At 43.4% G+C, this 16,012-nt stretch overlaps 1 protein-coding gene across 1 annotated transcript in view; it reads right to left on the reverse strand.

The window, feature by feature from the left end:
- LOC146810957 (cyclin-dependent kinase-like 3) overlaps window positions 1-16,012 on the reverse strand; it is a 531,018-nt gene that overhangs the window by 271,466 nt on the left and 243,540 nt on the right. Inside the window, exon 3 of the mRNA XM_085615020.1 lies at window positions 12,821-13,015. Coding sequence (XP_085471146.1) covers window positions 12,821-13,015 — 195 coding nt within the window. The remainder of the gene's footprint in view (window positions 1-12,820; window positions 13,016-16,012) is intronic.

Here is a 16,012-nt window from a genome sequence, read left to right on the forward strand (position 1 = left end):
ACCCACTCATTGACTCTTAGGTCTACATACATCTCCACTCACTCACCTGTACAGTCACTCATACTTATAGTCACTCCGTACAGGACTATCATATGCATTTATACACCTATATAGACACTCACACACCGCCAATCATCCATTGAGGTACTGACACACCTAGTCAGTCATGCAAATAATTGATCACAATCCAATTTACTCACCTATCCAGTTAAACACACTCAAGTTCACTTACTCATAAAAATACTAACAAATTCTGACACTCTTATACAATTACTAATACAAGCACACACTCATCCATACAGGCACTCCCTCAATCACACACTCTCACATATAGATAGTTATATACTTTTACACACATATACACTGCGTTTCACATATGTAGTTACTGACACATGTACAACTGAGATATACATTCAATCACTAACACACTCATACATACACTCACCCAACCATACAGTCCATCACAGTTGCACTCTTAAAACCATGCACCATAGAATCACCCACTTACACATCTATGCACAGAGTCACACACACCCTACCCACACAAACACTCAGGCACCCATACAGGTACTCAGACAACCAATCAATAACCCATATAGACACTCATATAGGTATTCACAAAACCATGCAGCCACTTATACACCAACACACAGACACATACAGACATTCACACAGTTTAGTCACTAGTCTGCAGTAAGATACTTTTAATGACTCACTTATAGAGTCAGTTAGGCACCTAGAAAATCATCCATTCACACACTTGTACACCCACTCATTCTTCAACAGGCCTTTCCCTATATATATTAAACATATTAAAACTTTACAGAAACACAGACTCACTGGATGACGTCATCAGTGATGTCATCAGTGATGTCATTTGAGATGTCAGCAGTTATGTCATCAATGATGTCACTGACCATGTCATGAGTGATGTAATATGTGACGTCATCAGCAGTGCATTGCGGGGGCGCGAGTTATAGTTAGCTGAACTAACTATAACGGGGGAATTTCTAGGGTTTTGTACGAGGGAAATGTCCAGCTAACTATAACGCCCCTGAAACCTATGTTTTTTTTAGTGAATTTATATATAGTTATAGTTAGGACCCTGTTTCCATAGGAAATCCGCAACATTCTATTTGGAATAACTTTGGCGCCGGTCGACGATTCCTCGCGAAATTTTCAAAATAGGTGGGGCGCTACGCTACGCTCCTACCCTGAAAGTCTCGGGGGGGATTCGTCAAGCGGGGGCTGAGAAAAAAGGGGGGGTCCCAAAACGCGTTTTTCCCATGCATTTTTCCATAGGACCTTTAGACACAGCTACAGCCCGAACGGCTGAACAGAGTTACTTGAAATTTGGCAGAGAGGTAGTCTACAGGTCAAGGAAGTGCCTTTTGTAGGTTTGGTGTAAATCTGTTCAGTAGATCCTGAGAAAATCGCATTTAAATCAATATATATATCTGTGGCAGCTTACGGTGCGCTTACCGTGCGCTTACGGTAAGCTTACCGTACGCGTACGGTGCCGTGCGCGAGCGCGATTCTGATTGGCTGTTAGATCTTAGTAAACATTCGAATCGGTCGAAACCAGGAAGCGGCGGCCGCCATTTTCTCTCTCGCACTCTGAGGTGGGGAGGAAAAACAAAGGCAAAAAACATGTAAAGGGGCTGTTTAGACACCTCCTAACCACCTAGCCTTGATGAAGGTGTCCCCAAAGAACCCCCATGGCCAAAAATTCATTTTTATATTTTTTTGAAAAATCGCCGATTACGCTTACCGTACGCGTACGGTAAAAATTAAAAAAAAAAAATACAATATCCACACTCTCCTCACCCCGTGTGCAAATGTTGCCCGAAGTGCACCATTTGTGCATGGCATATTTTTTTTTAGTCCCCAAAATATAAATGAAATCCCATTCTGAACGAAGCCCATAATATGTCCTCCATGTGCGCACGGTGCGCGAAGCGCATCGTGCGTACATGGCCCATCCAGCGTAACGTGGGCACGCGGTGCGCGTAGCGCACCGCGTGCCCACCGTGCGTGCACGGCACTAACTGCGTAAAGTGGGCGCGCGGTGCGCGAAGCGCACCGCGTGCTCACTGTGCGAAGCGCACCGTGCGCGCACAGAACGAACTGCGTTAAGTTGGCGCGCACGCCACGAATGGCGTAAAGTAACTTAGCATTTAAAAAAACGTACAAATTCACTGAAAAAAACATAGGTTTCACACACGTTATAGTTAGGAATTAGCATTTAAAAAACCTTGCAAATTCACTGAAAAAACCATAGGTTTCACACATGTTATAGTTAGCTGGACATTTTACTGATAAAAAACCAATGAAATTCCCCCGTTATAGTTAGTGCAGGCAACTATAACTCACGCGACCGCAATCCTCTGCTGATGACATATGTGTCTTTATGAAAAAAAAATATTTGGAATATATGTATAGCTAAAATTTAATGGAAGAAGACATGGGCAAATAAGTGTCTAAATACAGTATTAGCATCAGCAGAGGATTGCGGTCGCGTGAGTTATAGTTGCCTGCACTAACTAGAACGGGGGAATTTCATTGGTTTTTTATCAGTAAAATGTCCAGCTAACTATAACATGTGTGAAACCTATGGTTTTTTCAGTGAATATATATATATATATATACACACACACATAGACACACACATTTGGAAAGAAAGAGCCGCACTCATTATACCTTCATTAAGTTATTTGATTATTGCAGTTTTGTTTTTTAATTAAGCCTGCTGGCATCTATGTTCTTATACACATTGATCTATTGAGATGTGCTGAAAAAATGTAATAAAAATATTTACCAAAAAAAACTAGAACTTCTGAATTTCTATGGTTTTGTGTGTGTAAAATCTCTCTCTATATATATATTCACTTAAAAAACCATAGGTTTCACACATGTTATAGTTAGGTGGACATTTCACTCGTAAAAAAACAATGAAATTCCCCCGTTATAGTTAGTTCAGATAACTATAACTCGCGCGCCCGTTATCCACTGCTCATGACGTCACATATTACATCACTCATGACATGGTCAGTGGCATCACTCATGACAGCACTGATGACATCATCCTTGTGATAGAGTGGCGGTGAACTAACTATAACGGGGGAATTTCATTGGTTTTTTACGAGTGAAATGTCCACCTAACTATAACATGTGTGAAACCTATGGTTTTTAAGTGAATTTGCAAGGTTTTTTAAATGCTAATTCCTAACTATAACGTGTGTGAAACCTATGTTTTTTTAAGTGAATTTGTACGTTTTATTAAATGCTAAGTTATGTTTGTATTACTATATTTTTTTTTTAAGGTTTTTCACCGTGCGTGCATCGTGCGCGCACCCCGTGATTTAAAAAAAAATTACAAAAATGTTTTTTTCACCCTTCGGGGTCCTTCAGGGACCCCCCTGACAAAGGCTAGGGGGTCAGGAACTCTCTACCCTGCCCCCTTTTCATGTTCGCCACCTCTCTTTTTCAGTGTCACACCCAAAACAAACAAAATGGCGGACAACACTTCCTGATTTCGACCGATTCGAATGTTGAATGACGTGTAACCACCAATCAGAATTACGCTCGCGCACGGCACCGTGCGCGCACGGTGCGCGCATATAGATATTTATGTACTTTTAACTGCAATTTTGTCAGGAACTACTGTACAGATTGACTCCATATATGCAAAAGGCACATGCCTGACCTGAGGACTACCTCTCTGCCAAATTTAAAGTAATTCTGTTCAGCCGTTCAGGCTGTACCTTCGACTAAAGGTCCTATGGAAAATAACATGGGGAAAACGCGTTTTGGGACCCCCCTTTTTTCTCGGCCCCCGCTTGACGAATCACCCCGAGACTTTCAGGGTAGGAGCTGAGCGGAGATGCCCCGTTAGTTTTGAAAATTTCGCGAGGATTCATCAACCGGCGCCAAAGTTATTCAAAATAGAATTTTCGGATTTCCTATGGAAACACAGTCCTAACTATAACTATCTACTGGCGACCGCCAGTAGATAATATATGTATATATATGCAAAAACAAAAAGCAGAGAACCCTGGGTGGTTCTCAAGTTTAGATGAAAAGTAACTCCAGTATAGAGCACTCTCAACACCAGCGACACTCTAAGTTTGCTCACCTCAAATGTCTGCTTTTCTATCAAAGTCTTTAAGCGTAGGATTAGGACAGTGCCATCTATGCCAAAATAGAAAGGGACAAAGACTTTTACCATTTCTACAGCAAAGTTTTTAAGCATAGGATTAGCACAGTGCTATCCTTGCCGAGCTGTAAAATGGCCAAAGCCTTTTACCACTCCAGGCACAGTATTACAGCTTTGGATTGGTAAATACCATCCAAGCCAACCTGAAATTAATAAAACCAACCCCTGACACATGTTTCGCTCTCATCAGAGCTCTTCAGAAAGGTACAGCTTTGTCCAGGCACAAGGGAGCACCCAGTATAGGTCAAAACAATTCCCTTTCAGGCATAGAGTGACGCATAAATTATGCAAAAAAAGAAGCTGAGAACTAAGGGTAGTTCTCAAGTTTAGGTGGAAAGCATCTCCTGTATAGAGCACTCTCAATACCAGCGACACTCTAAGTTTGCTCACCTGGAATGTCTGCTTTTCTATCAAAGTCTTTAAGCGTAGTATTAAGGCAGTGCCATCTACGCCGAGATAGAAAAGCTTCTTTATTTGCATAATTTATGTGTCACTTTATACCTGAAAGGGAATTGTTTTGACTTATACTGGGTGCTCCCTTGTGTCTGGACAAAGCTGTACCTCTCTGAAGAGCTCTAATGAAAGCGAAACACATGTCAGGGGTTGCTTTTATTCATTTCAGGTTGGCTTAGATGGTATTTACCAATCCAAAACTGTAATACTGTGCCTGGAGTGGTAAAAGGGTTTGGCCATTTTACAGCTCGGCAAGGATAGTACTCTGCTAATCCTATGCTTAAAAACTTTGCTGTAAGAATGGTAACAGACTTTGTCCCTTTCTATCTCAGCGTAGATGGCACTGTCCTAATCCTACCCTTAAACACTTTGATGGAAAAGCAGACATTTGAGGTGAGCAAACTTAGAGTGTCGCTGGTGTTGAGAGTGCTCTATACTGGAGCTGCTTTCCACCTAAACCTGAGAACTACCCAGAGTTCTCTGCTTCTTTTTTTGCATAATTTATGCGTCACTCTATGCCTGAAAGGGAATTGTTTTGAATTCTACTGGGTGCTCCCCTGTGTCTGGACAAAGCTGTACCCTTCTGAAGAACTCTAATGAGAGCGAAACACGTGTCAGGGGTTGCTTTTATTCATTTCAGGTTGGCTTGGATGGTATTTACCAATCCAAAGCTGTAATACTGTGCCTGGAGTGGTAAAAGGCTTTGGCCATTTTACAGCTCGGCAAGGATAGCACTGTGCTAATCCTATGCTTAAAAACCTTGCTGTAGAAATGGTAAAAGACGTTGTCCTTTTCTATCTCGGCGTAGATGGCACTATCCTAATCCTACGCTTAGAGACTGTAATAGAAAAGCAAACATTTGAGGTGAGCAAACTTAAGAGTGTCGCTGGTGTTGAGAGTGCTGTATATTGGAGCCGCTTTCCACCTAAACTTGAGAACTACCCAGAGTTCTCTGCTTCTTTTTTTGCATATATATAGACATATATATATATTTCTCGATCGGGGTTATCCGTCAATCAGGGCAGGGAAAAAGGGGGGTCCTGAAAAGCGTTTTTCCCATGCAATTTCCCATAGGGATTTCAGACACAACTACAGCCCGAAACCCTGAACAGAATTACACCAAATTTGGCAGAACGCTAGCTCTCGGTCCAGAAAGACTGCTTTTTGTAAGATGGTGTAAAACTGTTTAGCAGTTTGAGTAATTAAAGAAAAAATATTTATGTATATCTAGAGACTCAGATTTGAAGTGGATGGATTAGTTTCTTACCTGTAACTACAGTTCTCTTGTACTGGTATTTCCGTGATAAGTCATAAGCATTTGAATAGTCCCGCCACGTGCGGGGAACCCTGAGAACCTCTTGGATATATTTTCTTAAGTTGTCATCTTTTGTCTTTCTTCGGGAAGCCTGCATAGACACTTAAGAGATAGAAAGACAATAATGCAGCCTAACTAAATAGGCTACACTGGCCATTACTTCATCTTGAAGTGAAAAAAGATAGCCAACAACTTTAAGGATGTATCCTCATAACCACCTTAGAGGAATGGAAAACTGTGTATGGTTCTTGACAACATAGTGCTTGGAGTTCGCTAACCCTGTGGGCAGAAGTGATAGCTAAAAGGAAAGTTGTCTTCCAAGACAGATGCTGGAGAGAAGCCCTATGAATGGGTTCAAAAGGCTCCTGCATCAGCTGAGAAAGAACCACATTAAGCTCCCAAGGAGAAGTACGTCTGATGGGAGGAAACACTTTCTTCAAACCTTCTAGAAAATCTCTAATGACCGGAATCTAAAAAAAGAAATTGTGAAGGTCATTTCCTGTAAGCAGTCAGAGCTGCTAGGTGCACTTTAATGGAAGGAAATTAAAGGCCAGATTGTACTAAATGTAGCAAGTATGGAAGGATAACATCTTCCTGACAGGAAGTAGGATCTTCATTCTTCGAAGAACACCAAATGAAGAATTTCTTCTATTTATATGCATAACAAGTGCATGTGGATGGCCTTTTAGCTTCTGTAAATATCTCCATGCAGTCCTAAGGTAAATTCAAATGTCCATACTGCACTAATTCAGGAGCCATGCCGCCAAATTCAATGATGAGGGGTTGGGGTGCACCATCTGTCTGCACAATTTGGTGAGAAGGTCTGGCTGACAGGGAAGTCTGAGATGCGGTAGGAGAGACCGGTGAAGAATGTCTGTGAACCACCACTGACGCTGCCCCTCCGGAGCAATGAGGATCATTTTGGCCCGTGACTGCGAGAGCTTGATGAGGACTGCCGGGATCAGGTGTATTGGAGGAAAGGCGTAGAGAAATCTGCCTGACCAGTTTATCTACAGGACATTCCCCAGAGTTCCCGGTTGGTAGAACCTCGAGGCGAAGTTTTGGCATTTGTTGTTTTCTGCGATAGCGAACAAATCGACCTCTGGAGTACCCTATCTTCTGAAGATATTTCGCACCACCTCGTCGATTAAGACCCAGTCGTGGTTTTCCTGAAGCAGTCTGCTTAGAGCATCTGCTTGAGCATTTTGAGCACCTGGGAGGTGAGTTGCTGTGATGGTCAGATTTCTGGCTAAGAGCCATTTCCAGATGGTCTGGGCTTCCCGGGATAACAGTCGGGATTTCAAACTCCCCTGCTTGTTGAGGTAGAACATTGTTGTTGTATTGTTCGTCTGGACAAGCAGAGAGGTGGTTCGGAATGATAGCTGGAAGGCTTTCAGAGCCAAATGAACCGCTTGTAGCTCCAGCAGATTGATGTGGTATGTGGATTCCTTCATGGACCACTTGCTCTGAATCTGAGGGTGGTCTGTGTGTGCACCCCAACCAAGGAGAGAAGCATCCGTTACTAGGGTTTGCGTCGGTATCTCCTTGTGGAAGGGTATCCCTCGTAGGAGATTGCGGGAAGAACACCACCATCTGATGGACTGGAGGGCATGTTGTGACAGCTGAATCCTGTCCACCCAATCCCCGATTCTCTGGTCCCATTGATCCTCCAGACATTCTTGCAAGGGTCTCATGTGCAGCCGTGCATTTGGAGTGAGGACGATACAGGATGCCATGGAGCCCAGCAGAGAGGAGACCTTCCTCACCGTTGGGAAAGACATGGTCATGAGAGTCCGAGCCTTCCGAAGGATCGATAAGTGTCTCTCCTCCGAAGGATACACATTTGTCGTGCGAGTATCGATGGTTGCTCACAGTTATTGAAGACACTGGACAGGTGTTGAGACAGACTTTGTTTGATTGATGGGAAGGCCCAAACGAAGGAGAAGATCGGAGGTCCAATTGAAGTGTAGTTGAGCCTCCTGACATGCAAATGCTTTGATCAGCCAATCGTCTAATTAGGGGTAGATGAACACCTTGTGCTTCCTCAGATGGACTGCAACTACTGCCATGCACTTTGAAAAGGTCACCGGAGCTGATTTCAGGATGAATGGGATGCACAGTATTGATAGTGGTAGTTCCCTACTGTGAACCAAAGGGAACTTGCGATGCTTCTTCGCTATGGGGTCGTGGAAGTATGCGTCTTGCAGATCTATTGCGCATAACCAATCCCCCGGATAAACTGGAGGGTAAATGTGATGCAGCGCTAACATACGCAATTTTTCTCTCTGAATCCATTTGTTTGCTTGTTGTAAATTGAGAATGGGTCTGAACTTGTTCTTGTCTTTCTTTTGGACCAGAAAGAACCTCAAATACAGTCCTGTTCCCCGTTGTAAAGGAGGAACGGGTTCTATTGCCCTTTTTTGTAGGAGACTGTTGGCCTCCAATTGCAACTGACACAGATGGTATCATCAGTGAGTTGGAGGGATCGATGGACGAGGGCTGGTGAAACGTAGCGAGTATCCATTGCAAACAATATTCAGCACCCAATTGTCCTGTGTTATTTTTTGCCACTCTGACAGGAATTGCTGAATGCTTCCCCCCACCGGAGTGGGTAACAAAAGAGGGGGAATAAAAGCTTCAGGGCTTAGAACCTTGAGGTGTCTTATTCCCTTGCGCAGGTTGCTGGCCTGACCTTCCTCTAGGTTGACGTTTTTGAACAGTTGGAACAACTGCTGGTAAGATTGTTACTGATTTGTCTGACGGCCCTGGTATCTCTGAAACCTCTGGGAAGAGTAACGACGTTGGAAAGGGCGGAAAGATTTGCACTGTTCCTTAGGTCTTTCAAGACCTACGGCTTTCAAGGTCTCCATTTCCGCCTTCATGCGGGCCATCTCCTCAGCCGCATGAGAGCCAAATAGGGTCGTTCCAGAAAAAGGCAGGTTCATGATGCGTTGTTGAGCTTCAGGCTTAAGCGAGGTAAGGCGATGCCATGAATGCCTTCTGAGTGCTACTCCGTGGCAATATCCATGTGCCGATAGAAGTGATGTATCTGCCGCTGCACTGATCACTAGGTTAGAAACCATAAGTTCTTAATTTAGCATCTCGTTAAAATCCTCCCTCTTGTCCCTAGGTAGATGGTCTACGAACTGCTGAAGTGACTCCCAAAGGGACCGGTCATACCTGCCCTTCAGGGCTGTAGCACTAGCAGCCTTCATTGTGGTAGCTGCTGTATTGCACACCTTCCTCCCCACCAAATCTATCTTACGGCTCTGTTTATCAGGTGGAACCGTGGACGTTGGAGCCGTCGTGTGCTGTTTCTTGGCTGCCACAACAATGACAGAGTCTGGGGTGGGATCCCTCCGAAGGAATGTGGGATCCTGCTCAGGCGGGAGATATTTTTTCTGCAGCCTGGAAGGAGCAGATTTGATGGAAGAAGGCGTTAAGAATAATTCCATTGCCGGTTCCAATAAGCCTGGTACCAGAGGAAGCAAGAGACGAGAGGCTTGTCTCTGCTGGAGAGTCTCAAAAATTACAGAAGTGGATGGTACAGCAGTGGACATTGGAATACTCAGTTTGGACGCTTCTCGCACTAGAACCACTTGAAAGGTAGTAATGTCGTTGAAAGGAGACACCCTTTGAGGGGGAGAATCCGAAAGTGTCGGCGAATATCTCCCAGTACTTGTGGAGGAGATCTCTCTGGTGTGTCAGGAGCCAGATCTCTCATAATGATGTCGGTGATGAGAGCGCGTGCGAGAACGATCTCTCGCACGATACCTAGACCTCGGTCTTCGAGGTTCAGCAGGAGTCGTGGGTCGAGGAGTAGTATGCCCAGGAGGAGGTGGAGGAGGAGGAAGCGGTGAAGGTGGAGGAGGCGGCAGAGGAAGAGGAGGCCATTCCTCTGGCCGAGAAGAAGTAGGCTGAGATGGTGTCCTTGTAGGTGAATATGTGCGTGAATAGTCTCTATCCGGCGACCGTAGGGGACTCCTCGATGCCGATCGGCAATGGTGAGTCGATGCTCATCGGCGCCGATGATGAACGAGGAGACAGTCTTCGACGGCGACCTCTGTGGGGAAGATGAACAAGAGGGTTTCACCCTTGCTTCCGCCTCCCTCGTCGATCTTCTCTTCGACGTGGAGCGTCGACTTCGTTTAGACTCAGAGCCCTGAGTCGACGGTGAACAGATCGTCGCCATACCTGCCCTCGACATCGTAGTCTTCGATGTCGACCGGGACCGATGTCGTTTTTCAGCTCTTTTTCATCTGGGATGCCCCCCAGAGGCTGAAGACAGGGTTTTGGTAGAGGATTGACTCTGTCCTCGCCCAGAAATCCCACCTGTCGACTTCGCCTGCTGTTTTCTTCTCTCTTCCATTCCTTGGAGCTGAATCTTCTCCCTGTCACGCAGGGTGCGCCTGGAAAAGACTTTACATATGGGACAGTCATCAGGAACATGAGAATCAGGCAGGCAAAGAATACAAACTCTGTGCGAGTCCGATTTGGCCTTCTTTCTTCCACAGTCAGGACACTTGTCAAATAGGGAAGACATTTTGACTGAAAAACTGTGAAATTTCTGTCAGAAAAAGACAGCAATATAAAGAGGAAGACCAAAGACGTTGAGTGAAACCGTAAAAATGTAAATTCTGAAAAGATTTTTGATGAAAAACACCAAATGAGGTAGAGCTCAATGCCCCAGGGTCCTGCTACCAGGGGCCGGAAAAAAGAACTGAAGTAACTGCCACTGGCTGGGCATGATGGGATACTGGGGGTCTTTGGAGACTCTTAAAGGCACGGTATCCATTTTCAGACATATATTGACAGCCTATTGGGGGGCTTCTCTGTCCAACCCTTTTATCTCTATCATAAAAAAAGAAGGAGTTTTGTGAAGGGGAGTTTTCTAGATGTATTAAACTCCATAAATTGAAAAAAGTAAGGTTGCTTGCTATCTTTTTTCACTTCAAGATGAAGTAATGGCCAGTGTAGCCTAATTAGGCTGCATTATTGCCTTTCTATCTCTTAAGTGTCTATGCAGGCCTTCCCGAAGAAAGGAGAAAGATGACAACTTAAGAAAATATATCTAAGAAGTGCTCCGGGCTCCCCGCATGTGGGCTGGACTATTCAAATGCTTATGACTATACACGGAAATCCCCTACAAGAGAACTTGCAGTTCCACAGCTCCACATGCTAACAGCAATGCCGTGATTGGATGGTCGCAACCTGAGAGGAAAGTTGGGGCCACTATTTTGTGCATTGGGACACAGTTCCCAGGGGAGAAAATAAAACGCAAAAGTGATAGAGGGGGTCAGGGTAGAAGTACCCTAACCCCTTGAGGCTGATGGAGTGGTCTGTGAGGACCCCCACCCGGATACTCACGGATCCGGGTAGATTCGGGTGGATCTGCGGATCTAGGCCCCGATTTTAAAAAACATACACCCACTCACAGACCCACACATCTACTCACACTGTCACACACACACTTACACACCCACACAACCACTCACACACCCACATGCACACCCACAACCAGTTATATACCCACACAACCACTCACACACCCACTCAGATCCTCACAGCCACTCACACACCCACTCACATCCCCATACAACCACTCTCACACCCACTCATAGACCCACAAAACCACTCACACAGCCACTCACACATTCAATTACACACCCACACCACCACTTACACACCCACTCACAAAGCCACTTACACACAGGCAGTGATAAACTTATAGAAATTGCAACAACATATGTTGGTATAAAATGTGCTGTTGTTTTATTATTGAATGTGTGCAATATAATCAGCAGACCCAGGGATTTGCAACGGATTTGCGGATCCATAACATTTATTTTCAAAAAAAGAAAGACTTGTTGCATTGCATTTATAGAAAGACTACATAAGTTACATTACCTTAATTTTAAAATATTTAGTTTTCAAAATATATAATAAGAATGAATGAGTAAACAAAATGTATTTATAAAATTGTGGAAATGTATATTAGTAAATTGATTTTATGGGTCAAATCGTACTACAATTTATATATATTTTAAAACTGTGAAATTCACAAAAAAAGCAAAGGTTTCAGGGACGTAATAGTTCAGAAATACAATTAAAAAAAACCTTAGAAATTCACTGAGAAAAACAAAGGTTAGAGATGTTATAGTTCGGTTCAGATTTTACACAAATAACATCATAGAAATTCAGCAGTTATAGTCATCTCAAGTAACTACAACCCGTGTCCTAAGGTAACTATAACTTGCATCCTTGCAACGCACAGCGAATTACTCCACATATTATATCACTCATGATATCTTCTATAGCATCATTGTTATTATCACTGCAAAATTTGCAATGCAGTTATTGATGAGAAAACTGTGCATGGTGGGGGCACGAGTTATAGTTACCTTAGGGCACGAGTTCTAGTTACTTGAGATAGCTATAAGTGCTGAATTTCTAAGGTTTTGTGTGTGTAAAATCTGAACCCAACTATAACATCCCAGTAAACTTTTTTTTTTTTCAGTGAACACCACACACATATATACACACACACACACATTTACCGCATTCTCATGGTGTGATCATATATTGGTAAACACATGAATGAACTCTTAGTGACACTGCTTAGATTACTGCTCACGTTAGACTAACCATGAGTCTTATGATTTACTGATTTGTTTTCAGAATGATACCACTTGGGAAAATAGTTGTATACTTTATTTATATTACCCAAGGATTCTGTTAAATCCAATAGGACAATCCCTGTTGCATGTCACTATCAATTTGCTAAATCAAACTAATTACAACTGTCACACTAAATGCTAGCGCTCTAATATACTCACATTGTTCTTGTGAAGGTACTCAAGTGCTCGAATGATCTGAAAGAGGAACTTTATTATTGCTCTGCTATCCAGGCCCTGAGGATGAAGCTCCAGCTCTTGCAACAACGTGTGATCCACAAACTCAAATACCAAATAAAATTTTCTATTTTGTTTGAATACTTCGAGCAGGTTCACTAGGTTTTCATGACGACATTGCTGAAAATAAAATAAAAAACGTATTAACAGGGTTTCATTATTTAAAATGGCACACATGGACCTATTATTAACTGTTCATAGAGAGGAATCAGTAAATACATTAAAAAGAATTGGGTATTTCAATTTCAGAGGACATTGTCTTACCATTTGGATTAGGCTGTTGATAAAGAGGCAAGCTAATACACATAATAAACACAGAGATAAAGCCAAATTTATCTCTTACAAATTCACACAATTGTTCTCAATATAATGATTTATGGCAAGGAGGCATCCCACTGAGCTTAAGTATCAATACAGCTTGCTAAATTACATCTTTTTGGAATATGTTTGCTGCATATTTTAGGATAATTGGGAAAGGGTATGCTACTCACAAGAGGTCACTAAGCATACAAAGTTGATTTTCCTGATTTTAATTATAATTTGTCTTTTGGAACTGAAAAGTCCTGCACATGGGGCCGAAAGTGTATCCCTGCCTTGAGTGTCCCAACTGTGGTGATATATGGATGCTTGGTAATGATTTTTGGTCATGAGCCAACATTGATAATGGGTGTGCGTGGCCTCCTAGACCTGTCCCACGGACAGCAGTCTGCTTGAATTGGGAGAGGTGTCCAAGGCGGTACCCTCAGGAGGAGAAATGCTATACCCTTCACCTGGGGTTAAGTAGGCCGAGCATAGTGGTGGCAGCACACCATGTTTTTAGTGATCAGTGGAGTGGAGTGGTCTGTTTTACATGTGTCACTGGAGTGGTGCCTCCTGGCCCATCCTGGTAAAATTCTGCTACCTTGTACTTAACTCTACCTCTGGCCTGCGTTGGGTTGTGTGCAGCACAAGGACGTATGTGTACCTGGGAGATGGTACAGTGCCAAAGGAATAGCACGAGCAGTTGCATGTGTGCTTGAGAGATAGTACATAGCAGCTGCATGCAGGAGCTAGGATGTGCGTGTGCCTGTGGGAAGGCACTTCACAGAGGAGATAGCACGTGATGTTGCATGTGCACGCTAGGCTGTATATGTGCCCAGGAAGAAGTACAGTATAGTTAGAAGACACTGAGTTCCATTTTGGAAGACCAAGGACTTGCTGGAAGAGCAGGGAGGGGTAAAAGTATAGTCAAAACAGATTTTTGGATTTCTACATTTGAGAGCTGGGTGGGACCCACATTGGAGGAAGGACGAAATAGGCTCTTCGGTGCACTTCAATAGAAATTCTTTGATTCTAAAAGGATGTCACTTGTTAAAGGGGCATTTGCGCATCTGAGGAAGGAGATGGGGTTGATTAGAGAAAGGTAGGTAGTAGGGCTATAGGCCTTTTGTAAACGTTTGAAGCACATATCACTGAGGCTGACATCCAGGTGTGAATCCCATTTTACCTAGTCACTACTTTGGCCTGTCTCTTGGACTATCAAGACTAGAGACTGTCTTGCTGTGTTAGACTGCTCTCTGGAGGTAGAGCACAACAAAGAAGTGGGCACTTAAACGTGAGTAACCCCAGAACATGAACTTCAAAATGAGATACTAAATCACAAGTGTGCCTGGAAACAGATTATAAAAAGGTGAACTAGAGACACACAAATTGTCAAACTGAAGCAGTACATCAACATGAAGACACTTAGCATGAGTTTTGCTGGTTGTGACCTGGAGTGAGGACTAAGGGTCTGCCAGCCTCCCAGGCTGGGCAAGGGTACATCACCCAGGAGGTTCAGGAACACTCAACTGGAGCCTGTTGCATCAACCGCTGCCTCACCGAAGACCGGTGTGCCCTGTGAGGTGAAAAAGATTTTTTGAAGGGAGCAAAGTGCAGTGAGGATCTCACTGCAAGGATACCAGGAGCGGAGTGTGAGATTTTGGTCTTTCATGACCATCACACCGATTTGACTGCCGGCCCATGATCCAAAGTCTGTGACCTCCTTGCAAAGTGGAGGTCGTGGAGTAGAATGAGTGTTGCCGCCTTGGTGCTGTGCAGTTAGAGTCGGAGTGCTGTTGCACAATACAGCAGCATGATCCAGAGATGGCCGTCACCTTGTTCGTGCCAGGTAGGGGCCACAGTGAAGAGAGAGTGCTGTTGTTCTGTATGTGCTGCAGCAACCCTATTTGCATATTGGGAGGAAGGGCCCAGGAAGGAGAAAGAGGGTCATCATCCTATTTCCACGTGTAGAGAAGAAGACACTATGGGCTATGACTCAAGGAGTGAGGAACGATTTAAACTCCCCCATCCAAGAGTATCAGAGATATGCCCCCCGGTTCTCAGGAGAGACGTGCCACATCTGAGGAGCACCCAGGACAGCAGCTGGTTTCCGATCATCTGGGCACAGACAGGCTGTGTAGCAGCACACGATTGTGGCCCTATGGGGGGTCTGTGGACCCAAGTGACTTGCAATAATCTTTTTCTGTCAATATGTATAGGCTTTTTGAGCTACATAACTGTGTGTACAAGAGTAGTTTCATCAAGTAACAATAATACTTACTTGAAGTCTGCTGTATTGCCTTCCCAATGTATTTGATATATTTAAAAAAAAACTCAATAAAGAGTTATTTAAAAGAATAATCATGAGCATTAAAAAAATTATTCAGTCAGAAATTAAATGAATTTGTAAGACAGAGTACGAGTGAATGCACTGTCACGGTTTACACTGAAACACATTCTGACCTGTAATATTAATCCGCATCTCACTAAGTTTTGGATTCCTTAGTTTTTTTGTTTTTTTTTAAAACCATGCGCCTTTGCACACTTAGAGAGCCAGTATAGAGTTATTCTAGGGCACGAGTTATAGTTACCTAAAATAACCAGAACTGGTGATTTTCAGTGGTTTTGTTAATTTAAAACGATGCTTTAACTGACATTTTCACTTACCTATAACATCCCTTTAACCTTCGGGTTTTTTCAGTGAATATATATATTTCTATAATTTTACATTTCATGTGTTCCTTTTTCAGGTTGAACATCCTATATTTAAATTACCCGTACTACCCTATAGCACTACCCACCCGAAACCCTGAAATT

This window comes from Triturus cristatus, chromosome 7 (genome assembly GCF_964204655.1).
Source record: "Triturus cristatus chromosome 7, aTriCri1.1, whole genome shotgun sequence".
Classification (NCBI taxonomy): domain Eukaryota; kingdom Metazoa; phylum Chordata; class Amphibia; order Caudata; family Salamandridae; genus Triturus; species Triturus cristatus.